The 26,900-nt window shown below is 37.8% G+C and overlaps 1 protein-coding gene and 1 long non-coding RNA gene across 2 annotated transcripts in view; one reads left to right on the forward strand and one right to left on the reverse strand.

Moving 5' to 3' along the window:
* Positions 1–2,640: 2,640 nt before the first annotated feature.
* The window catches only part of LOC109453721 (uncharacterized), a 39,215-nt gene continuing 14,955 nt past the window's right edge, over positions 2,641–26,900 (forward strand). The window contains exon 1 of the long non-coding RNA XR_002138368.2: positions 2,641–2,773. This is a non-coding gene — a long non-coding RNA (uncharacterized LOC109453721). The remainder of the gene's footprint in view (positions 2,774–26,900) is intronic.
* PLCG2 (phospholipase C gamma 2) overlaps positions 12,006–26,900 on the reverse strand; it is a 138,868-nt gene continuing 123,973 nt past the window's right edge. Inside the window, exons 32-33 of the mRNA XM_019743719.2 lie at positions 13,096–13,280; positions 12,006–12,350 (exon numbers count right to left, since the gene is read on the reverse strand). Of these exons, the coding sequence (XP_019599278.1) occupies positions 12,308–12,350; positions 13,096–13,280 (228 nt within the window). The 3' untranslated portion in view covers positions 12,006–12,307. The remainder of the gene's footprint in view (positions 12,351–13,095; positions 13,281–26,900) is intronic.

Here is a 26,900-nt window from a genome sequence, read left to right on the forward strand (position 1 = left end):
ACTCAGAATTCTTCTCTTTAGTTTTAAAAGGACCTGTACAAATAATGCACGAATACATTTTCCTTGTAAAAAGTTGAAACACTGCAGATAAAACCAAAGAACGCTTTTACCCACGTGGTTTATGTATATATTTGGTTTATGTATATATTTGCATAGAAAATAGGGCTGAAGTGTGTGTTTTTCCCTATACTATTTTCCCCCCCAGTTCCTTCTGCTACTTGTGTTTCTCACTAAACACTACATCATGATGATCTACCAGTATTAGTACCTATATAGGTAGATATTTGTATATTAGTATTCCTTATTAGCCGACATAGGTATGCAGGTATATAAATATGGTGACTGTATGTCTCAGTTTGCCCAGGACCATTTCAATTTTATGTCTGTAGTCCCATCCTAATTTTTCATAGTGTCCCCTTTCACTTTCAAATGCACTGCATTTTGCATAAGTTGTATAGTCACCTTATTATAGAAGATATTAAAATGATATAAAGAATTAAGTATTTTTTTCATATTATACGTATCAGACATTATTGTGAAGTGGTTTAGAGTGGGTAATATCATTTTGTACCTGTATAGTAGAATCTAGTAGGAAACGCTAAATTCTGAGTATGCAGTAATAGTCTACCAACACTGAAATATCAGTATAAAATCAACTAGCTAAATAAAATTTTATGTACATGTTTGTCAGTGATCCTTTTCTGTGACTCGCAGCAAAACACATCTAGTGGGTTCAAAGGAATTCCTTGACAATACATGCAAAATAAAGCAAGTATCAGTAAAAATTGATAAAACCATGTAGCAAACAATAATAATACATTCGAATAAATTCCTCTGCCAGGAGCCATTGTGCATGTGGAAAAAAATAAATATTTCAGTAAATATTGGTACAAATTATGCACCACAATGATGCACTTGAAAGAATTCCAATATCAGCCTTGTGAATGCATTAAAATAAACTCTTTCACAGAATACTATAGTATTCAAGCAACAAAGAAAACTTCAACTTGATATTGCAGTAAATATAGCAACATAAGTCCAAAGGTATTTGTAAAAAGCATCATAAATGTTTTACTCAGCATTTTCTCACAAACCTAAAATGCCATCTGTGCTGCCTGAGTATAGGTAATTCTCCTTGTAATTGGCCAGTGCTGCATTAGTAGTAGAATGAATAATAGCATCAAACAATGAATTGTCCTTGATATTGTGATTATTGTTCTAGTAATCCTGCCTCAAATTTGCAAAATAGGAAGACATATCCTGCTTGGACAAGGATGGACGTTCAGAGCAGGTGGAAGTGCTGGCCTTGCCCACACCCCAGGCAGGAAGACCTCTTGTTCTGTGTGCACATCAGAACTTTCCTAACTCATGTGGGTGCTACATCTACAAGGTCTGACAATTAAGTGCGTGAACTCATCCTAGAAAAAGTGCTACATACCTCATTGCTGAATATCACTACAGTCACCTTTGAAGTACTCCCCTTGGGAAGCTATGCACCAATGCCAGTGCCTAGTCCACCCTTCAAAGCAATTTTGGAACGTCATATTACCCTTGATGTCCTGAATGTCATCAAAATGTCTTCCTTTCAATAGTTCCTTTATCTTTGGATAAAGAAGGAAGTCACGGGGGGCCAGATCAGGTGAGTAGGGAGGGTGTTCCAATACAGTTATTTGTTTATTGGCTAAAAACTCCCTCACAGACAGAGCTGTGTGAGCTTGTGCATTGTCATGATGCAAGAGCCATGAATTGTTGGCGAAAAGTTCAGATTGTTTTCATCTAACTTTTTCACACAGGCTTTTCAGCACTTCCAAATAGTAAACTTGGCTCACTGTTTGTCCAGTTGGTACAAATTCATAATGAATAATCCCTCTGATATCAAAAAAAGGTGAGCAACATTGTTGCAATAAGTTCATGAACCTAATTGTCATATCTTGTACCTCTCCCACCTCCCTGCCAATCTCTCCAAGTCACCAGCGTGACTCAACTACCTCCAAGGGTGAGGTCTGTGAGCAGGGAGATCTAACTCTTAGATTGCAGTTCTGCTCCCCACCCTGGGCACACCTGCTGAGCTGCAACCTGGCTCCAAGCGAGGAGCCTCATCCCGTGAGCTTGGTGGTTCCCAGCTTAGATCTTGCTGTCGTAATATAGGACCACTAGAAGTATGATACTTTTTGATACAATGATGTCATGGAATGTGTTTTATTTATGACTATCAAATAAGGTAGCTATCTCTAATTTTTGTAACAGCGGCATAGCATACCATAGTGTAAGCACACCACTATTGATTTAATCATGTCCTTGGTGGTGGTTATTCCCTTTCTTTCTAGCTTGCCACTTTATCAAACAGCACAACCATGAATGCTCTTATACACATTTCCTAATGAGTCTTGACAGTAGACACCCAGAGTGGAATTAGAATTTTAATAGGTTCTACTGTGTCAGACGTTCATTTAGCTACTCATTTAAAATATTACCTCAGAGTAGCTTAAAGAAAAGGTCCACAAGTCAGCAGGTCGGGCGACATCAGGGAACAGCCGCCATCTTTCCACACTCTTTCATTCTACTGAGCCTCACCTCACGGTCCTGAGAAGGTGGGTGTACTTCTAGGCAGCATTCCAGACAAGAAGAAAAGAGACGATAAGCAAGGTCAAAGGGAATGCCAGCTGCCTCTGTTCTGTTTTCAAAGTTTTCCTGAAATCCCATTCAGTGATTTCTTCTTACACCCCTCGGCCAGGACTGAGACCCACAGCTACCACTGGACCAACTCTGAAAGGTAGTGTGGGCGATGGGATTATGGGTGGACATTTCGTCATTTTCATTTTAATATAATATTGCCTATTTGTTTATGCTCCCAAATGTCTTAATGTAAAGCTGAGTGTAGTCTTTTCCCTTCTTTTTTAATCTCCTCTATAGTTACAAATGATCATTTTTTAAAACTCCTGATACTGTTCATTTGTGCTTTCTTTTTTCTTAATTTATCTATTTTATTAGTCTTTTTTTAAAAAGAGCCATTTTATCAGTTTTATTAGATTTTAGTTCTCTGTGTCATGAATTTCTTTTATATCAATTGCCTTTTTTACTTTTGAGGGTTTTATTTTTTTCTAGCTTCTAAGTTAAAAGTTCAGATCATTTATTTTAACTTTATTGTTTTAGAATAAATGCACTTAAAGCTCTAATTTTCTTCTTTCTGAGCAGAAGTTTTGTCCCTTTAACCTAGAAACGTATTTTAGAAACAGGTTTTAAAGTTTTCAAGTATAAGCACAGTGGCAGGGATATCTTTCTGTTTGTGACCTCCATGTGGCAGTGAATTTGGACTTGTATTAGAGCCATTAAAATAGTTCTCCCCCAATCCCCCGTCCCAAGGCTTGGTGTTCAGTCAATATTTGTAAATGTGCTGTGCCTGAATCCAATTCTGGTTACAAAGTTCAGTGTGTGTTAGTAGGAGCATATGTGTGCATTTGATCGGATTTGTGACTTATATTATTCAGGTTCTCTATGTCCTTAGGATATGTTACCCTAAAAATAAAAGGCCAAAGTGAGAGGTAACAAGTATTTACTTGAGATTAAAGAGGAAAAAAAAGCTATTAGGGAAGCACTGATTCAGGCAGAAACCCAATTAGTGTTCCAATTAGGAGACAAAGGCAATGGGTATTTATGAGAAAGGGAAGGGAAACAATTACATCAGTAGAAGGAAGGCATTTCTATCGGTGCAGATAAACTAACACAGTGACATTAATTCTAAACAAGGTTTTTAATTTTCAGCCCAATAACCATCAATTCAGCAGTCACAATATCTGCTGTCTTGTTATTTTTGCAAGCAATCGTTTGGGACATAATGTTGTTTTAGGTCCAATCCAAAGGTTCTTTTGCCCTGTCTTAACATTCCAGATGTTTGAGGCATAGACGTGCAAGGCAGTTCCTCTGGGATGGCAGCTCTGACTCCATGTTAAAGTGGCTCCGTTTATATTATTATTTTTTTTTTTTTACATTTCTGTCTCCTTCAACTATCGTTTTCAGAGAGAGAATGTTTAGACCCTAACTATAATTGTGAACTTATTTTCTTCTCCAATCTGCTTTATGCTTTTCAAAACTATGCTGTGAGAAGCATACACGTTTGTGTCTGTTACAGTTTGTTGGGGCAACGTTCTTGTTACCAATGTAAATGGTACTGTTCTTCACGGTGCTAATATCGGGAATGGGCGCGAGGACTATTTTTGCAGAAGAGGGAGCTAAGAGGTTGTATTCCAGGCCTGCTGCCTACGTGCTCAGGCAAAGAACTCAAGCAGACGTTAATCGATGACACAGAGCAATCTCTTCAAAAGGTTAGAGATTCCACTAGGACCAACCCTGCAGTTAAGTCCATGGCAAATGAAACACAGGTTGTGCTTTACAAGAGTTAAAAACCAACCTGCCCCTATTTTTCTTGTAAATTACTGAAGTTAAAGATAAACTTACCATTGTTCTTCTAGACTCCTTTCCCCTCATACCAATGAATTTTCCATGGAAGCGGAAAACACACATAAACCCAGCCACGGGATTGAGGGGGCCTCTCTTCCACTAGCAATTAGAGACCGCTACTCTTGTCTGTGGGGTGGCCTTTGTTTTTTTTACTTTCTGCTAAAAAAAACTTACTTTTACTTTAAACTCTATGTCAGCTCACGTTTGAATTCTTTCCTATATGAAGCGAAGGACGCTCTTCTCCTGAAACAGCACCTACCTTGCATTGTAATTTGTCCGATATTAACAATGCTGCATCAATTTTATTTTTATTAGAATTTGCCTGATACATCTTTTTTATACTTTATTTTTTCCTTTAGTCTCTGTCTCTCTTCCTCCCTCTATTCCACTCCCTCTACCCCTACCTCTCCTTCTCCGTCCCTTGTCTTTTTCCCCATTATTATTTATTCTTCTGTTTAGATATTCACCTATGAACCAGAAAGCTTGAATGTATCTATATCCCTCTTTGGTAGAGCAACCCTGCCGTTACATCTGTGCCAAGCATGGTGACGTTTCTAATATGTAAAAAGGAAACATTTCTAATATTTAAGAAGAAATCAAATAAAACAATGAGTTAAACTACCTTTCCCTATCTCAGTCACATCGCCTTTACCTTCCCCACTTGACTCAGTCTTTACCAAGATGTCCATTTTTATACGTTTACCTATCTTATCTGTATGTCTATTGCAAGCAATATTATTTTGCCTGTAATTTTTTTAAATGTGTGTAAATGGTATCTCTGGGTATGCATTGTTTTGCATTTTGCTTTCCTCTATTTAAAAGTATCCATGTTGTGAATATATATGCCGGGCTCCATACCATTTCACCACTTTATTCTATTCCATCTTACAAATACCCTATATGAAGGTCTGACAATTAAGTTTAAAAACTTGTTGCAACGATGTTGCTAAACTTTTATCATATCAGAGGGATTATTCATTATGAATTTGTACCAACTGGACAAACAGTTAACCAAGTTTACTGTTTGGAAGTGCCATGCATGAAAAACTTAGACGACCTGAGCTTTTTACCAACAATTCAGGGCTCTTGCATCACGACAATGCACCAGCTCACATAGCACTGTCTGTGAGGGAGTTTTTAGCCAGTAAACAAATAACTGTATTGGAGCACCCTCCCTACTCACCTGATCTGGCCCCAATGACTTCTTTATTTACCCAAAGATAAAGGAACTCATGGATGGATCTTGAGAGTATAATGTTAAGTGAAATAAGTCAGACAGAAAAAGCAGAGAACCATATGATTTCACTGACATGTGGTATATAAACCAAAAACAACAAAAGAACAAGACAAACAAATGAGAAACAGAAATTCATAGACACAGACAATAGTTTAGTGGTTACCAGAGGGTAAGTGGGGTGGGGGGTGGGAGATGAGGGTAAGGGAGATCAAATATATGGTGATGGAAGGAGAATTGACTCTGGGTGGTGAACACACAATGGGATTTATAGATGATGTAATATAGAATTGTACACCTGAAATCTATGTAATTTTACTAACAATTGTCACCCCAATAAATTAAAAAAAAAAAAGATAAAGGAACTATTGAAAGGAAGACATTTTGGGTAATATGACGACAGCTCTGATGGTCATTCCAGGAAGAGTTCCAAAATTGCTTTGAAGGGTGGACTAGGTGCTGGTGTCAGTGCATAGCTTCCCAAGGGGAGTACTTCGACGGTGACTGTAATGATATTCAGCAATGAGGTCTCGAGCACTTTTTCTAGGATGAGTTTGCGAACTTAATTGTCCGAACTCGTAGTCTCCTACATCCTCCTATTGTTCCATTATTTACTTTGCTACATTTTGAGTCTAGTTTCTTTCACTCAACTTGTATTTGTGAGATCCATCCGTGTTGTTACATGTTGTTATAGCTGAGTCATTTGTCATTGTTGTATATGCTCCATTATAGAAACAATTTACCAGTTCTTCAGTAGCTGGACAATAGAACTTTTTCATTTTTGCCTATTGTGAATAACAGTACTGTGGACACTTGTACATGTCTCGGTAGCACATGTAAGCATTTCTATTAGGTATATATCTAGAAGTGGAATTGCTGGGTCATGAGGTGTGCATATAGTTAACTTCAGTAGAGACTGCCAAACATCTTTATTATGTAGTTTTGTACCAATTTATATAACCAGGGTGCCAGTTGCCTTTAATTCATGCCAACAGTTGGTAGTATTGTTAGGCTTTTTAGTTTTTGCCACTCTAATAAGTTGTGGTGGTACCTCATTGTGGTTTTAATTTGCATTTTCTCTAATGAATAATGAATGAACACCTTTTCATATGCCTACAGCCATTTTCATATACTCTTGTGAGGTGCTTATTCCTGAAATATGCCCATATTTTTTTCTAATGGATTGTCTTTTCCTTATTGACTTGGAGTGATGAAGTCATATTTAATTGAGGTTGTTTGTTAGATATATTATTGCAAATTTCTTCCATCCTGTGGCTTGCCTTTTCACTCTTGTAACCATCTTTTTTTTAAATAATTTTTTAAAATAAATTTTTATTGGTGAATATTGGGGAATAGTATGTTTCTCCAGGGCTCATCAGCTCCAAGCTGTCCTTCAATCTAGTTGTGGAGGGCACAGTTTAGCTCCCAGTCCAGTCACCATTTTCAGTCTTTAGTTGCAGGGGGTACAACCCACCATCCCATGCGGGAATTGAATGGTAACCTTGTTGTTGAGAGCTCCCGCTATAACCAACTGAGTTATCCGGCTGCCCCTCTGGCAGCTCATTGTCTTCAATCTAGTTGTGGAGGGCGCAGCTCACTGGCCCATGTGGGAATCAAACCGACAACCCTGTTGTTCAGAGCACAGCGCTCTAACCTACTGAGCCATCTGGCCGCCCCTATCTTTTGATAAATACCAGTTGTGAAGTTTACGGAGTCTAATTTAGCAGCCTTCCTTTGCTGTTTTGTTTAAACAAGTTTTTCCCTACTCCCAGGTTGTGAATACCTTCTAGAAATGTCATTGTTTTAGCTTTTACATTTTGATCTATAATCTAACTGGACTTGATTTTCGTGTGTGGTATATGTAAAGTAGGCATCAGATTTCATGTCCATCTGTTATACTGAAATAAATGTGCTTGGTAGATACAAAACTAGTCAATAGCCTGGATCAATGATCAATTGAATCTCCACTAGACACAATTTGCATTTCTATGGACAAGAATCATCTGAATTACTCAAACAAGGAAAGGTGTAGAATCAGATAATGCAGACAGCTGATAGTCTATATATGTATTGTTTTTTGAATTTGCCTTTGAATCAGTTGTAACATTTTTTTGGTTCCCGTGTTAATTCATGAGTTAAGTACATTTTTTGACGTGTTTGTATTACATCTTTATGAGAGTTCTGATTTTATCCATTTTAAAAAATGATCTTTTAGCAGTTCTAATTCCTTCTTTGCTTTTAACCACTTGCTGTTCATCTTCTACTGCAGGGGTTTATCATCGTCTGTTATTAAATTTTTGGACCAGGCTGACTAATCCAATCTTGAGGGGCTGAGGGTTGGGGGTGGGACCGTCACAATAACACAACACTGGAGATTGTTGAGAAAACACAGTGATTGACAGTTCTAGCATGCCATCCTAACTGAGAAATACCTCATTGCCCCTCTAGCACCAAGCATTCTTCCCATGTTTAATTCAGTGATGAATTAAAGAGCAGTCATGTATTAATTTTATAAATATGGGTTTCTGCATAGAATGAGTTTTTCTGAAAGTAAGATAGAGCTGTAACCTAGAGAAAAGTGTTGTAATAGGATAGAAAAACACATTAAAAAAAAAAAAGAATTGTAACTATACCTAGCTCATGGCTGAAGTATTTCTGTATTGTTTTACATGTGAGCAAAAATGAGTAGCTTTAAAAAAGAAAAGAAAAAAAAAAATTCTGCAGATTGTTGCATTCATTCAGACCAAATTTTTATTTTTTAAAAATGTGATACAGCCATTTAATTTTCACAATATTAGCCAACATTTATGTGATTCATACACATATTTCTCTATGTACACACAAGCACACACTATTTATATAAAAAATAAATTAAGCTTTAATAATGAAACACAAGTTTACAAATGCAGCTTTTTAAAGTCTAATGGAAAATAAGAAATGTAGAAATTTCTGAGAGACAGATCTCTGTGGAATCTGGCTCTTCAAGATGAAAATACATTGAAAATTAAAAACCTGAGACAAATCATTGTGTGGTTTTCAAATGCCAATTTTGTAATTCTGCATATTTCTTAATCTAATTATTAACTTTTTGATAACTAGAATATGGCTTTTAGGGTTGCCTCCAAAAAGTTAAATGTCATACAAGTTGAGAGTTATTACATTCCTTTTAAGTGTTAAAAAGTATTTAGCCATCCTTCTTGCTTCCAAACACAACTCATCATTGAGTGACCCTTGATGAGCAACTTAAAATTTTATGCTCAGATATCTCTTATGTGAATTTTTTATTTTTGTCTAAATTTTTTCGTCATAAATAGTTACAAAGGCTGTAAATCCTGGCACATGGTAGATACTGCATCTTGAAAAACTGCTACATTCCTTTTTAAATTTAGCCAAGAGGCTCTAAATCCAATACTTATTTGATAGGCACCATCATCCTTTCAAAAATTAAATGAAGAAAGCAATTTTTAATTGTAGGAAATGTCACATTTTTCCTTTTACTCCTTGAATTTGTGTTTTGAGTCTACTCCCCCCTCAAAATTGTAGCCTAATTATTTTTGGCCTTTTTATGGCTTAATGGGAGAGCTGTAGCACAATTATATAATATCCTATCACCATCAGGCGCTACATATTTAAATTTTTCTTTTGGATTGAGCTTGATCGATAAATATAGTACAAATTTGAATAAATTGTTAAACATAGTAATATTTCATTGGCAATGTATCACTTAGGGATATAAGGAAGGTTTTTCCCCCAAAATTATTTCATCTATCTGTAGATTAATATTATCTCTGTTAGAATGGCCATAGTACAGCATCAATTCTATTCTCCTTTTAAATTTTCCATATGAAAGTGTTGATAATCCCTGTTCACATAGATAAGTAGATGGGAACAGAAAGAGTTTTGTGATAGCAGGTAACTGAATTCTTCTAACTCCTTCGGAGTTACATGCTAAAATCTTCAGAAACTTGGGGTGTTCCTTCAATTTTGTTGAAAGCAAAGAACAGGGAATCACCAGACTTGCAAAAGGACTTGCACCCTGTTGTTAAGAGGCATTCACTGTCTAAACATCTATGTTTTGAATTTTATCTCTTGAGTCATGCTCTACAGTAAAACTGAAAATGGGGAAAGATATGTTTTCTTTTGTAAGGGAGAAAATGGCATTTTCTCAGGCAGATGAGTCTTAAGAAAATACATAATAGGAAGGTGAGGATCTGAAAATTGATCCCCTAAAACTATTCGAGCCTGTGTATTCCTTGCCAAGCTCTGGTAGACTGCTTAGAGTAAGGCTGGCCTAGCTGAAAAACCATAAGCCTCGGTGGCTTAAGTTGAGACTTTGTTTTAACTACGTCACAAAGCATGTATAGTTGATCCCTGAACAGCACAGGTTTCAGCTGCATGGGTCCCCTTATACGTGGATTTTTTTTTCAATAAATGTCATAAATGTATTTTCTCTTCCTTATGACTTTCTTAATATTTTCTTTTCTCCAGCTTACTTTATTGTAAGAATTTAGTATATAATACATATAATATACAAAGTATGTGTTAATTGACTATGTTATCAGTAAGGCTTTAGGTCAACAGTAGGCTATTAGTAGTTAAATTTGGAAGGAGTCAAAAGTTATATGTGGATTTTCAACTGCACAGGGTGAGGGGGTGAGCACCCCTCACCCCTATGGTGTTCAAAGGTCAACTGTGAAGTATTAGATTATGTTGCCTGGCTGCTTTCTTAATACAGCAGCAGGTCCTCAAATGTGTTCCAGTGGCATGCGATATTCCTTGGCAAAAGGGTTCTGAGATCAAATTTGGGGCATGTGATATTCTACACCCCTCTTCACTGTGAACCTTAGACTATCCAAGTTTCACAGAGGAATTACTCAAGTTTGTATAAACTAAGTTTCCCAAACTCAAATGATCTAATCAGCCTTCCCCCTTTATTTTTCCATGCAATAACTGATACCAAAATAATATCCTTAGGGAAACGATGAACAAAAGCAGTTTAAGACACATACAATCATGGTTTGGATCCATCCGGATCCATCAGTGTTGCCGTCATCTTTCAGGATGTTCCTGTGACTATTTTGCTTGACCCGAATTAACTGTGCTTATCATTTGACAATTAAACCACAATCTCAGCTAGATATTTTATAGGACTTGGGTTTTGTGTACCCTCAAACCCTGGAACCGTGCTTGGTGTATGTATGGTGGTGCTCAAGACATTTTTGTGGAATGAAGGGATAAGGCGTTTTGAGCAGACAGAGCCTGGTTGGTTTTAATGTACTCTTCAGCAATGCATACATGCTAAGCCCAGGATAATTAGAGGTCGGCTGTGCGGGTTCCTAGGACCCAGATCTGTCCAAGTAAAGCCACCAGTCTTACTGCTAGTGTGTTCCTCCCCACCACAGTCATTTTTCAGTTATACCTTATTTCCCCTAAGTCGATTCTTAATTCACTTGAAGTTGCAACTCTACTGACCACTCTCCTCACCACTGTCCTGATTTTTAAAAAGCCTTGTTAAATCATCACACTGTATAAATCTTTCAATTGTATCTTAAGAGGCAGAGGACTGTTATCTTGTCCCAGGTAGGTTTGTCCCATTGGGGAAGGCTGTATCTGAGATCTTTGGTAGCTTTCTAATGTTTAAGCTTTGCTGCTCCAGAAAACTGGATAATCCAGAGAAATACCCGCCCTCCCCAATGAAGTCTAACTTGCATCACCTCATTTAATTAATCACTAAACGACCTCTTGTCTGTGGTAGCTGCAGAGCCAGAGCTTCTCCAGCAGTTGTACAGCCAGCTCATTAGTGGGCAGAGCAGTTGTGCAGCCAACTCATTAGTGGGTAAGAAGCTGGCTGAGCCTTCAGTGGGTCTCTGTTTCCAACAGTCTTTTTAAACCAAAAAGTCTCCAAGATATCTACCTCCTACCCACAATAACTCCAGTCACAAAGCCAATCTCTACCATTAACTAGAAATTGTCTTAATGAACAGAGATTCCAGCAACTCAGGTACTAGAGCAGGATGTCTGTCTAGCCAGCTAGCCAGCTGCTGGTAGTTAAAGTGCATTGGGCCGAGCCCGCGGGAAGCCAGGCAGATGTGGCAGTCAGGGGCAGGGCTCCCCTCTGGACCCTGGTGAAATCTGATGGCCTTACTTTGGAACCATTTGCCTTTTCATTAAAAAATCCTTTTGGGGAGCTAATTTATTAGTTCCTTACATTGCAGGCTCATCTTCCACGGAAGTCAAATTACCTGGGTCTTTAGAGGCCGGAAAAGGAATCCTGCTCAGTGTGTGTGCAGTTTGCGCACAGACGGTTGAACTGTTCGAGATTTTCACTTTTTATTCAATGAGGTTTGGAACACGAGAGACCAAAAACGAGGAGCGTAATTTTGGGATCCCCTATAGAGAATTATAAGTTAAGAAACTGTCCAATATGAAAATATAGGAAATCACCCCTACTCATGCTGAATGGATCTTCTTCACAAGTGTCATCTTGAGAGTGGGCTTGAAGAGGAGATGACATCGCAGATTAGCATAGTCCCAGGATCCGCATACAGCACATTCTCCTACTTACAGACACACGCACACACACGACACCCTTACTTTACACATGCATCCTGGCTTCTATGAGTAAAACTTGCTGTTGCTGACTCTCTTCTCTCTTAACCTGAAATAAAACACATTTCCCCGCCATCCATTAGGCTAAGACACAGGCCATGCGCTCTGTACCATTTCTCTGTCCACACACATCTCTGCCATTCATGGCTGGATGATACAGGGCTGAGTCAGGGAGGGGCCCCCTAGCAAGACATTTAACCTCTGTGAGTCTCAATTTCCTCCCTGGTCATTGCACTGGGGTGATGGCCGTTCTGCAGGTTGAAGCAAAGATGAAATGAGAATAGTATGGGTAAGGAGTCCGCATACTGTTTCCCATTGGAGGCTGGTATGGGCATTTTTGGGGGGCTGGTTCTTTGTTGAGCAGGACTGTCTGGCACATCGCAGGACACCAGGCATACCTGGCTATACCCCTGCCATTACATGTCTGTAGCACAATCAGAAGTATCCCTGATGAGGGTGGGGGCGGGGGTTCTGCCCTGATTTAGAACCACTGGACTAGCCCATTCTTGGGAACTTGCTAGGGGCTCTTTAAAAGGAGGTGGTCATCATTTTTTTCACTATCATATTGAAGAGTCCTTCTAGGGATGACATCTGACTTAGGGAAGGTGCAAATGCTTAAGATATTACTATAAGTTAGTTTATAGAGCAAAGAGAACTAGACCAAGGCTATCAGTCAAAGGATTTCTAAAGACGATGGCAACTGCCTGAAGCCTGGCCCCAGGTACCCAGGGTCACTGTACTTGAAGGAGCAAGACCTGAGGATGTGCTCGCAGGTGGTGAAGGGGCTGGCCTACCTGCGGTTGCACTTCTCCTGGTACAGCTGGAGCTGGTTCTCGTTGACGTTGAACTCTTTCACCAGTGCATCCCGGTTGGCATTGCGCAGGTTCTGGTGTGTGTCATACAGGAAGAGCTGGTTGTTCAGCTCTTCTTGCCGCCTCCGCAGCTGGCGACAGGAGGAGTACAGTTCCTCTTCACTCTCCTGGAGAGCAGAGAAGAGAACAAGCATGTGGTGACAGTGTCTTCCAAACCAGAATGTGGGTCATGGCATCTTAAGAGTGTGACTGAAGGGAGCCCGGGGCAGATGCTTTGTAACTAACTGGGATGATCCCAGAAAACCCAGGGCCTACTTTCACCAGAGATACAACAGGCAATTATTTATTCCTTTAGAAGCAAGCAGTTTAAAAAACGCTTGTTCACATCAAGGATGGTTTTACTGTGAAACACTGGAATAACAAATGCGTTGCCCGTTGATCCTATTTCTTAGTCAAATCTGGTTTTGTTCCCACTGTGCTATGTCGCCTTCAGGCCCTTGTCCCAATGCAAAAGGTCTAAGCAGCGCTGTGCTTAAAGCGGGCACACAGCAGGCGAGGGAGACAGCAGCCGAACACGAGGACAGCAGGGTAAGCGGGAGCCAGCAGATCGTTAAAGTCTTACACGGCCCTTAAAAGGTAACACACTACAATATGGATGAACCTTGAAATCGTTACAGTAAGGGAAAGAAGCCAGTTCCCAAGGACCACATACCATGATTCCATTTATTAGGTTGGTGCAAAAGTAACTGCAGTTTAAAAGGTTAAACTGCAAAAACCTCAATTACTTTTGCACCAACCTAATATATGAAATGGCCAGAACCGGTAAATGCATAGAGACAGAAAATTGCTTGGGGTGGGGATGGAGCAAGTGGAGACAGCTAATGAGCAGGAGTTTCTTTCTGAGGTGATAAAAATGTTCTAAAATTGATCAGGGTGATGGTGGAAAAATTCTGGGAATATACTAGAAACCATTACCATTGACTTGCACACTTTAAATAGGTGAATTGTATAATATATGAATTCTATCTCAATAAAGTTGTAAGCCCCCTGCCAAAAGCCAAGGGCACACAGTTTATGCCTCCAGAGATGGGCATGTGACTCAGTTCTAGCCAGGAAGGATGTCTTGCTCCCCGACACCTCCATCTCCAGGCACGTGATCCAAGCCAGGCCAATCAGAAGCCTCCATAGAACTTTGGGTGAGGCTCTTGGTAAAAAGACTTTTTTTCTTGGAGATCACCTGAGAGAGTGACGAATGTTTCCAATGGCTAGTGGCCCCTTTGCTATCATGTAGAGAAAGTTGGGAATTAAGCCAAAGAGGGAAACAGAACCACTGGATGAGCACCTGGATCCAGCCATGACTGAAACAAGTCCTATCCCTCAACTCTGCAGTTGTCTGAGACAAAGGAGTCCCTCCTCATGCTAAGGGGGGGAAAAAACCAACTTATCAGTGTAAGGAGTTTGGGTTTTCTATAGGAAAAAGAGAAGGATGTGTTTCCTCACTGATGATTTTAAAAGATTACTGACTGTTGTGTAAAGCTTGGCTGCTTGGGAGGTCAGACTATTGGCTGCTACTACTGATGGAGCAGTTCAAGTGACAGACTCCGGTGCTATAAAAACATTGATATATACAAATGAGCTCCTTTGTCATTTACTTTTACAAAAAAGAAAATGGACTCAGACCACATCTTGCTCTGCAAAATTTTTTTTCCACCTTCGCGGCCTAACAAACCACCGTGGATATCCCCCAGGATAACAGGTAGCACTCTGGCTTTGGAAAGTAGAGAGGGTGATGGTGAAGGTTACTTTGGCTACTCACAAAGATGCAAAGGAGTAAAAAGACAATTTTCTTTGCACAAGGAGTGGAGGTAAAATGGACAATTCCTGGTGACTAATTCAATGTACTGTTGAGGAAGGCATTGGGAAGAGTCAGTAATGACTTTGTTTAAATTTACATCCTTCCTCGAGGAGACCAGCTTTCCTCCCTATTAAGAATAAAGCAAAGCAAAACAAAAACCCCTTGTAAGTCTTAACCCTGTACTACAAATGGTCTCTTTTCACCTTCTGTCCAGCTAGAGGAAAACAACTTCTGTTGTTTTCATATATGTGATGACTATTTGTTATTCAGTTTAAGTTCAAAATCTACCTTTTCTACGAACACTTCTACAATTAAAGCCCTTTAACTCCTTTTCTGAATTCCAAAGCATTTATAGCTATGTTATATAATTTAGTCCTTAGTATTCTAAATATAAACATCGTATATATAACATTCAGAAAAGTATGTAAACATATACAGCAGGTACTTGAATAATGTTGTTTCCTTCAATGTCGTTTTATTATACCATTGATTAAAAAAAAAAAAAATTGATTCCAGCTCGAACCACTGTCTGTGTGGAGTTTGCATGTCTCCCCATGTCTGCGTGGGTTTTCTCCAGGTACTCTGGTTTCCCCCCACATCCCAACGATGTGCACATTAGGTGAATCGGCGTGTCTCAATTGTCCCCATCTGAATGGCGTGGGTGTGAATGTGCCAGGTGATGGAAGGGCAGCCTATCCAGGGTGGGGTCCCACCTTGCACCCTGAGCTGCTGGGAGAGGCTCTGCCACCCAACCCTGAACTGGAATAAGTGGGTTGGAAAATAATTATATTTCTTGTTTTTATTAAGCTTTCTTAAATGTATGTCTAGCTCATATTCATTTCAGTGTTGAATATTATCAGTGTTTGAGGTCTTTATGTTGAAGCTTAGTGATGTATTTGTGACCAGAACTATGCCATATAACTTAACTCTTATTTTTATCAATTAGCCTATGGTAAAATTGGTTTTATTATATATCTTTTCACTTCAAGTCGCAGCTTCCAAGTACCTATTGAGGACGTTAAGTGAGTGCTTACTGTATATATTTTAATGAGTAATTAATTTTAATGAGCAAACAGCTATGGAGCCATCACCAACTCAAACTAGAACATTATCAACTCTAAGCAACCCTCCCAATCAAGACTCTCTCCGTCCCTCTTAGAATTTGGAGACAATTATTTCCTGGTGTCCTTTTGAGTCTGAGTTTTCACACAAAAATTTAGCTTGTTTTCCAAGTCTCTAGTTATTTCTGTTTTCTCATATATTTTACTGATTTATTTGTTCACCATTGTTTTTTGCATTATAGTGCCTCTTGCTTAAGAGTAAGTACTTTGGTAATTCTTTTAGCAAAGGTTTATTAGTACTAAAGTATCTACTTTTGTGTCTGAAAATACCTTCATTTTGCCCTTACTCTTGAGTGGTAGTTATTAGGATATACAATGTCTAGACTTATAGCTATGTGTCTTGATCAATTTTGAAGACATCCCTTAGTCTTTAGGCTGTTATTGCTGTAGGTGGGGGTATTACTGTCATTGGTCAATTCTTTGTAGGTAACATGTATTTTCTGTTTTCTGTTTTATCATTTTCTCTTTTTCTTCGTACTGCCAATTCAATATGAATTATCAATATGCAGATCTACACTTATTTATATTGCTGTGTTTATAACTGGACTACTCATGTGTCTTCTATGCTGGAAAATTCTCAATCATGAACATCTCAAATATTTTATGTTGGAGTTTTTCATACTCTCCTTTTTTTAACTCTTGTTTTTCATATTTTTATCTTATGCTGTGTTCAAAGCAAATTCTCCACCACAATCTTCACATTTACTCATTGTTTCAGTAACTACATCCTTTCTGGAATTTCCCACTTACTAGGCTTTAAAGCAACTTTTCTCAAGATTTTTCAAATTGTGTTTCCAAAATTTCTAATTAGTCCTTTCATTCCTACATGTTCTTGATTAATAGTAAGAAGAGTTTTGTTTTGTTTTTTAATTTATTGGGGTGACATTGGTTAGTAACATTACATAGGTGTCAAGTGTATATAATACATCATCTATATATTGCGTTGTGTGCTCACTACCCAGTCAGTTCTCCATCACCATATATTGGATCCCCTTTTCCCTCATCTACCTCTCCCCTCCCTCTTTACCCTTCGGTAACCACTAAACTGTTGTCTGCGTCTATGAGGTTTTGTCGTACTCGTTTGTTGCTTTCAGTCTTAAAATGCACGTTTACTCATTGGGTTCTTTTCAAAGTTATTTTCAGATTCACTGGAGTGAATTCCATTGCTTTTACAGTTGTTGTCTATACTGGCGTTATTTTCCTCAAGTGCTTTAAAATTTTAATATGTAAGCCCATCTTGGATGGGAAGGTTGGTTCCTTCCTTGAATCTATATGTTGGCGTCTGGTTTTCTGAATGTTCTAAACGGGGATCTCACGAGGGCCGGGTCAGCAAAGTGTTAGGGTGATGGCTTGGAGCTCTAGGTTCTCAGGAATACTACACACCTCAGTCTGTGTCCGGGCTGCAGGGCTGTGTCCACTTTTATCCCAACCCCTCAGGCAAGCAGCTGACCACTGGCCTGAGTCGTGGCCACTGCCAGATCTCTTTTTCTGGAGGGTGTTTCAGTAACGCTTCCCTTGCCCTGAATCTTCTGTTTGTGCACAGCCTTCAGGCCCCATTGCATCAGCCACAAAAGTGAAAGAAATAAATGAGGTATCCAAACACAAGGGGTTTCAAAAAGAACAGAAGTTGAAAGAAAGCAGACTGAATCAGTGAAGATAATAGTTGAATTAGAAAACGAAAAAATAAAAATATAAAATAAATGCAAGAGCTGGGTTGTTTTGTGGGGAAAACACAGAGTCAATAAAATAGATAATCTGTTATCTAATTTAGAAATGTGTCATAGCCCAAATAAGACATAAGCATAGGTATACAATTATGGATAAAAAGAAATGGAAAGAACCTGTGAAATAAATCAAAACCAAGCTGATAATAGAATGAATGTATGTATTCATATTTATTATCAGTCTCTTATATTCCAATATATATTGTAGATAATACATACATATTTCCTATTATAGGAAATTATCCCATGAGAGAAAAAAAATTGAAGAGACTAATTTTATCCTAGAAGAAAGTGAGAAAATGTTATAATCATGCCCAGAAAGTTTCACAAACGGTGTCTTTAACATCTGTTATATATAGGTAGCAGTTAACTCCAATTCTATTCAAAATGTGCCAAGCCCTGAGAAAGAACGAAGATCTTCAAATAATTTTAATGAAACCAGCATAACAAAGCCTTACCAGAAACTACAGACTGAACCCTCAGGGGGCTGGTAGATGAGGGTAAAGGGAATCAAATATATGATGATGGAAAGAGAACCAACTCTGGGTGGTGAACATACAATGTGATATGCAGATGATATATTACAGAATTGTACACCTGAAATCTATGTGACTTTACTAACAATTATCACTCCACTAAACTTTAATTAAAAAAAAAAAGAAAACCAGTGCAATAATCCTAAATAAAATGTCAACGCATACATTATAGAAGCACATTAAACAATATCATCCTCCTGTATTTTGCTAAGAAATTCTTTTTCCTAATTTCTTAAAATGACTGTTTCACACCTATGCTCTCTTCTGACCTCCCCAATCTCAGCTGATGGCCTTACTTCTTGTTTCACATAGAATACAGAAGAAATTACATGGGAAATCTGCCCCTCCAGGCCCCTGTCCCACATCCCATGCCTTCTTTCTTGCTGGCCCCAGGGTCCCATCTCCTCTCTCCTCATTTCTTCACTCCTGTACATACCCGTTCTCTCTCCTGTATCATTGCTGCCCTTCTCTACTAAGTCATCCCCATCACCAGCAAACACATTTTAAAGCCTCTCCCTTTACCCCACATCCCCCTCCAGCTACTGACTCATCTCTCTTTTCACCTTCACAGCAAACGTCCTTGAAAAAGTCATGTGCTCCCCGTCAATGTGTCATCTGCTCCCACTTGCATTCTCAATTTTAATTTCAGTTTTTATTAATTATGTATGCACAGAGTTAAAAGTGTCAGGAAGTACTATAAGGATTATTACCAAAAACCCAGCTGTCTCCTTGTTTGCCTTCCTCCACCCCTCATGACCCCTGCTCCCCCAAATCAATAGTTGTTTATTTTGATTATTGACAGTTCTTTAAAAAATATGCTTATACTGCAAGTTCTTGGTTTTTCAGTTTTTAGGGATTATTTGCAGAGAAAGATTTGGCTCATTTCCCCACATACTCGCTTATCTTCCCCCAAGGAGCTATTTCCATTTTGGGTTATGTCAATTTATGTTTATGTTGTGATTTTATTATTATTCCCACTTGTATCTTCTGTAACCACTTGTTATACACACACACACGCGCACAAACATACAGAGGGTGCCAAAAACATGTATACATATTTTAAGAAAGGAAAAAGCTACATTAAAATTAAGCTGATGGTAACCACTTTGAGCACCTCTTATAATTGCAGAAGTCAAACATGACTTGTATTCATCTTTTGTTATCAGTATATATTGAGTGTTACAATTTTAATACAGTTTTTTCCTGTCTTAAAATGTGTATACATTTCTTTGGCACCCTCTGTATGTATGTATGTATTTTTTTTTTTTTTTAATTTAAGATCCTTGAATTCTTGGAGAACATCTGTGGTAAATTATACCCAGCCTGTGACAAAATCTTCATGGGAGTTCTCCAGTTTTTTCAGTTTTTATCCCCCACAAATGCTTTTTTCTCATAATTTTTTAATGATGAAATTTTAAACAATAGAACAGAGTTCTCATATACCCCATGTCACCCTGATTCCCCAGGGTTAAAATCCTGCACAGTGATTGCACAATTATCAAAGCTAAGAAGTTAACACTGGTGTACTACTTACCTAAACTACAGATTTTATTCGGTTTTCACTGGTTTTTCCACAAATGTCCTTTTTCTGTCCACGTTGCATTTAGTTCCTGTGTCTCCTTAGAATCCTCCAATCTGTGGCATTTCCTCAGTCCTCTTTTATCTTTTATGACCTTGACACTTTTGAAGAGTACTGGTCAGTAATTCTGGGTTTGCCTGGTGTGTTCTCATTTGTTTGAGGTTATGCAGCTTTGGCAAGAATAACACAGAAGTGATGTACCCTTCTCAGGAAATCCATCTTATCACCGGTGGTAATGTTGATCATTTGGTCAAGATGGTGTCTGCCAGGTTCATCCATGGTAAAGCTGCTATTTTTCTCTTTCCAATTAATAAATCTCTTGAAGGAAGATACTTTGATACTATGCAAATATCTCTTTCTCCTCAAACTTTCACTCACTGATTTAGCATCCATTGGTAGAACTTACCTGTAGCAATCAGTTACTGTGGTGTTCCAGTGGTGATTTTCAATTTCTTTCATTCCTTTCACACTTTTTCCATTGGAATTCTTCTATAAATAGGAGCTATCTCCTTTCTCATTGAATTAGTAAATATTCACATGTCCATGAATGAATAGTTTTATTCTGTGGGTTACAATCCAATATCATTATTTTGCTCAAATTGTTCCAACTTTGGTCACCAGGAACTCTTTTGGGATGGCTGCTATGCCCCTTTGAGAACTTTGAAATAGTCCAGACTCATTTTATATTTTATCTGTCTCAATGCCGAAATCCACCACTGGTCTATAGAGCGCTGACTTCTTTTACTGAAGAATGATATTTAGAAAGCAAAATATGGGTGCTTAGGTGTGCTCATTGCTACTGGGGTGTCATTGGTTCTCGGCTTTCTCAGCAGACAGCCAGAGTATGTATGTATGTATGTATGTATGTATGTATGTATGTATGTATGTAATGTATGTATAGTAACCGATGCAAGCACACATTTATTTCTGTATCTACCTATTTGTATATCTCTCTCTATTTTTTTAAAGTGAGTTTATACTGATACTTCTTATTCCAATCAAACATTAATTTTGGAAGGATTGATATATATTTCTACATGTTCAGGTGTTGCTTTATAAGCCATGCACTTTCTTTAAATTTCTCCTAATATGGTGTTATAGTTTTTGTTAATATCATGAATGAGATTTCCCATCTATCCCTGCTTCCCACCCCACATTTCCAACTGTTATTTCTAGAATAAAGCAGTTAAACATAATAAAAACAAGATAAACAAAAATCAGTCTCCTCAAAATTGGAATCTTTGTTTTTTTAAATATATAAGCATAAGTTCTTAATAGATAGTTTTATACCTTCACCACAATTTATACTGATTATTTCATTTGACTGGTTGTATTTGCAGCATCTAGCAGTTCTTGCTTTTTCTCACTAAACATATTGCTAATTGTGCCAGTGTTAAATCATCCTTGCATTAGCAGAATAAACTACTTGGTTGTAATATATTGTTCTTCTAGAAATAGCTGAAAATGACAAATTTTTTTTAGTATTTTAACATCTGTATTCAGAAGTAGCATCGATCTATGATTGTATGAGGGGAAGGGAAGGCATACTTTCTCCAATTTTGAAAGTTATTTAGCTTCAAGACATTGATTGGAGCATTTCCATTTTTCTATTAACTTCACTGGATTAAAATTAACTCCAAGTAGAACACAGCTATAAAACCATCTAAATGTGATACCTGTTTTATGCAATAGGTGTTTTATGACCCTTCAAAAGTTTCCTATAGGGCTTTGTTAGTTCTGTACTGCTTCTTGAAACAATTTTAGCTCATTTACATTCATTCTTCAAGGCAGTCACCCATTTGCTGTCACTTTTCAAATTTATTTATATCCTCATTATTTGGTGTTCAGTCTCCTTTTCAATACTACTCTTGTATGTTTTTGCTCTTACTTTGCCCCTTGATTAAGCAGGCACAGAGTTTATTTCATTGGTGTTTTCAGTAAGTCAGTATGTGTTTTTTCTTCTATTCTCTTTGTTTTTATGTGTGTGTTTCATTCAGTTTGCTTTTATCTCCTACTTTGTTCCTATTAGTTTATGAATGTTTAAAAAAATTTTTAAGATGAATGATTAGTACATGTGTCTTAAGTTTTCTGTGGGTTTTAAGGCAAGCACTTTCTTCTTCTAAATATAATAATTATGGCATAAATGTTTTACTACTTTATGTGCAATTTACTTGACTTGTTCTGATTTATTTCATCTAGGAATTTGTTATTTTTAAACAGGACACATTTTGGCCAGCTTTCATTTTCTTCCAAATGTTATCAGGTTGTAGATAAATAATGACTTATGAAATCATTATTTTTTAAAATGTATGAAGGTTTTCTCTGTGACCAAGTAAGCAATCAAATTTATAAAGTTTCTGAGAAATTGAAGAAAACAGTAGATACTATCCACTTACAGGACACAAAGTTTTGTATCTCTTAAATCAAACTTGTTGGTATTCATTTGGTCATCTGTCCTTACTGATTTTCTGTATAACTAAACCTTTCAAATTCTGAAAGATCTTTTATGTAATTTGTTTAAAGTAATCTTTGTATTTATAGGTGCTTTTGTTTTATATATTTAGGTACTATGGTGTTTCCTAATTAACCACTTATATCTTGTATCCCTTTTGTAAACCAAATATTCTATCATTACATACTGTTCTTCTTAATGCTTTTTGATATTTTTTTATTTTAAATTCTACTTTGATACGAACTTTTCCTTCACAGTTTTTCCCAGTAACTCTTCCATTCCTGTTTTTTAATTTTTAACGTTTCTTCTTGTTTGTTTTAGGCTTATTTCTTCTAAACGTTGTGCAGTTAGATTTCTTTGCTGCTTTTCTAATAGAGAATTCAGCCCATTCATTGATTCAACTGTAAGTTATATGCATTCCATTTTGATTACTGTACATTTTTCATTAATTTCTTCTTTCATACTTTTCCTTATTTTTCTTCTCTTGATTCAAGCTCCTATGTATCTTCTTTGTTTCCTCATTTCTCCTCTGCTTTTCAATTCTTACAGTGGTTACTTTCAGTGTTTTAACAATCCTAAGTAACATTACATCTTCTTTTTACATCAAAATATCAGAATTAACTCTCCCCTTGCAGAATGCTTTGTTTTCCTACTGATCCCCCAGGCATCAAAGTTGAAACTTTTTAGGACACCTATATTTTACTTCTTAACTCCTGAGTTCAGCTGGCACTTAATTATTTTCAATTCCAGACTATTACAAAATTTTTCATTACAATGGTTCTTCTATTTCAAGAATCCTATGTGACACCTAACATCACAAAATTTTAATCAGGCTGTTATCATACTGTAAAATTTAACTGTACTGCAAAATTTATTTTTTTATTAGTTTAAGGTATACAGAACAATGCTATAGTTAAACAAAGTGATAACCTCCCTCCCCCAATCTACTACCCCTCTGACATTGTACATAGCTGTTAAAATTCCACTGACTCTATTCCCTATGCTGTACTCCACATCCCGTGACTATGTATATATGTATTAAATTATAGTTGACATTCATTATTATTTAGCTTCAGCTTCAGGTGTACAGTGCAGTGGTCAGGCATCTATACCATCCATGAAGTGGTCTCCCTAATAAGACAAGTGTCCATCAGATACCCTACAAAATCTTTACAACATTATTGATTATATTCTCCAAACTGTCTTTCGTATCTCTGTGGCACTCTTGTGGTTACCAATCTGCAAAATTTATTATTTTCATCTCTTTATCTCCCGATCTAGAAATTTCTCTACTGATCAGTTTTCATTGATTGAGATGCTTTCTTGATGTCTCCCTTGAGTAGGATACATGAGGTATATAAAATCTTGCATATCTACAAATACTGTCGCGTTGCCTTGATATGTGGGGGGCTGGACACTGAATTCTTCTGTCTTTTTAGTCTGTAGATGGCATTCCACTGTCTTCTAGTTTCCAGTGCTGAAGTGGACAAGTCTGATGTTGGATTTCTTTGGTTTTCTTTGTAGATAACTTACCGTGTTTCCCCGAAAATAAGACCTAGCCAGACATTCAGCGCTAATGTGTCTTTTGTAGCAAAAATTAATATAAGACCCGTTCTTATTTTACTATAAGACTGGGTATAATATGATATAATAAATATAATATAGAATACCGGGTATAATATAATATCAGGTCTTATATTAATTTTTGCTCCAAAAGATGCATTAGAGCTGATGGTCTGGCTGGGTCTTATTTTCGGGGAAACATGATAGTGTGTTGGCAAGTTCAGGTTTTTTATTTATCTTTGGAATTCAAAACTTTTATTAAAATACAATTGGGGGTGGGTGGGTGTGCTTTCTCTTCATCCTTTTGAGAATCAAGTAAGCACTCTCAAGCAGCAAATCAGAGAAAATTCCCTCTGTTAACTGTTTCATTACTACCTCCCCACCCATCTCTGTTCTACATTTTCCTTTGAAATACACATCTTATGTCATTTGCATCTGTCCTCTGAGCCTATCTTTTCCTTTATGAAGTCCATGATAGTACTACTCTGGACTGTGAGCTATTTCTTCCACATTACATGTTGGGTCACTGATGTGAATCTCTGTTTATCTAGTGAATTTTTAAATTCAAGAAATTTCAAATTCTAGAAAGTCTTGTTCGATTCTCTACTTGGATATTCTTGAATAGCTCTTATGACTTATGTGATAGAGTTCTCATCGGGTGCTTCCAACAGCTTGACTTCACCTGTCAGCTACATGTACCAGGTATCCACCTGGGTCTGTCTTCCTCTTGTTGCTCTGTGCCAGTTCTTTTTTTTTTTCACTGTGTGATCACGGTTTTCTGTTCTGTAGTCACATCAAGTTGTTGGGTCTTGGTGGCAGGCACAGCAGTTTCTGCTCTTTGAGTCAACACTGGGCAAACGGGCAAACTTCAGCTGTCAAAGCACAAGGAGGGTCTTTCTCTGTGCCTCTGGGTCTCCCCAACGGTAAGAAAATCTTCCCCAACCTCAAAAACCAGGACCAACTCAGAGTGCAGCTCCCCCTCCTGGTCCTCTAGGATTCTAGAGTATGTGCCTTAGCCTTTCTGCAAAGGGATTCACACATCTCTTCTGGCTGAAACCTCCCCGGGAACCACAGCTTCCTCGTCTTTCCACTAGGCCATCCCACCCCTTGCACCCAGGGCAGAGTTAAACACCATCCACCCCAGAATGAGGGCAGCCAGTTTTCTCAAACACATCTTCCAGGTACTGCCAGCTTGCCCATCAATAATGGAGTATTCAAGTTTCCATACTTTTCTCCTGTCCCATTCTTCTGAATCTCACAAGTTTAGATCATTTGAGTGGAGGCCCTTTCCAATTAACAGCAATATTGGATCTAATACATCAACTTAAAAAAAACTATTTTCTTTCAAAGAACAATTCGACATGTATCCAAAACTATATGGGGTTTTTTCTCTTTGATCTATTATTCCATTACTAAATACTTTGCCTCAGGAAATAATTTTTAATCAAAAAATGTTACATAAAGACTTCCATTATTTATAAAGTAAAAAAACTACAAACAACCTAACTGTCCATCAGTGAGAGAATGGCTGAGTGAATTAGGGATCCCCACTGATCACTTATGAAATAGGCATTAATGGCTTGGAAAATCATATAATAACATAGAAAAATGCTTAAAGGCATCTGTGAAGTGGATAAAGGGCACACATTTCATATGTATCTGATGAATATAACTATGGGTATGTCATATGCAAAAAAATTATCAGGCAGACAAAGGAAATAGTATACCAAAATACTAATAGTGGTTATGTACAGGTTGTTTATGGGGATTTTTCCTCCCCGTTCTTCTTCCTGCTTCTCAAATTAATAGAATGGTAATAGAATGGCATTTAAAATACTCTTTGTAAAATACTCTTTGTAAACCATATACACAGTTGAGTAAAGGACTGAGAATTGATAAAGTAATTGTGTCATGTAAACGGCTCCTTCAGAAGGAGCTGACAGTGCTTACTGACAGTTTTCTGAGACTTTAAACTCTCTCAGCAAATGTTTTATGAGTAAACTCCATCTCAGCCCTCACCGGATCAATCATTTACTAAGATAAATCTCCTGTGAAGCTGTTTAACAGATCTCTCCCTGGCCTCACAGAGGATACGATGATAAATAAAACAAGGTTTGACCTTGGGCAACGAGAAAGCCCAGGTCTACGGAACACAACCCAGCCCGGCTTCCCAGCAATCACACTGCAGAGCAGAAACACCCAACAGCACCTGTGGCTTAGAACCAGGTGACAGATGTGGAATTACATAAAAGCTTGAAAACCAGCAACTGAAGTGAAATTTGCACGTAAGAAATTGGCACCTACTCAGACACCCTTTCTGCCAAAACTCCTTCACAGAGCAGATCTGCGAGTCAACGTTGCACTTGGAACCCCACACGATGCCCCCACTCCTCTGCCACACTCCAGGGGCATCCCCAACAGTACCCAGTGTGTGAAGTTTCCCCCCTATCCAGGAAGTCAAATCTGGGTAAACACATTTTCTTTTAAATATAGTAATTTTCTCTGCTGCCAATGATACCTAATTATTTAAATTATTTATAATGTTTCTGATACGTTTACGACAGCTTTGCCCAGCAGTGTCTATACAAATGCTTTCCTACAACCATCTGCACCACTTGTATCACTTCATTTTTCTGTGAAATGTCTGCAAATGGGCTTTATGTACACGGAGAAGCAGCACTGGTTTCCTTTCCCCAGGCAACAGCATCCCAGATCCTTCAGTGGACCTGGGGAGAGGAAAGCTTGACTACGCCAAGAGTCTTCAAACTTACTTATTCCAGGCTTTTGCTGAAGGCCCTGGTTTTACAATTTTACCATCCTGCCAAATGAACTGATCCTACTAATTCCATATCTGGGAATTGATCCTAAGGAAATATTTCTGAATTAAAGGAAGAAAAGATTAACAACATGAAGATGTTCCTGAGAGCCTTATCTGTACGCGGATTCCATCTAAATGC

The sequence above is a fragment of the Rhinolophus sinicus genome, linkage group LG11 (genome assembly GCF_036562045.2).
Source record: "Rhinolophus sinicus isolate RSC01 linkage group LG11, ASM3656204v1, whole genome shotgun sequence".
Classification (NCBI taxonomy): Eukaryota; Metazoa; Chordata; class Mammalia; order Chiroptera; family Rhinolophidae; genus Rhinolophus; species Rhinolophus sinicus.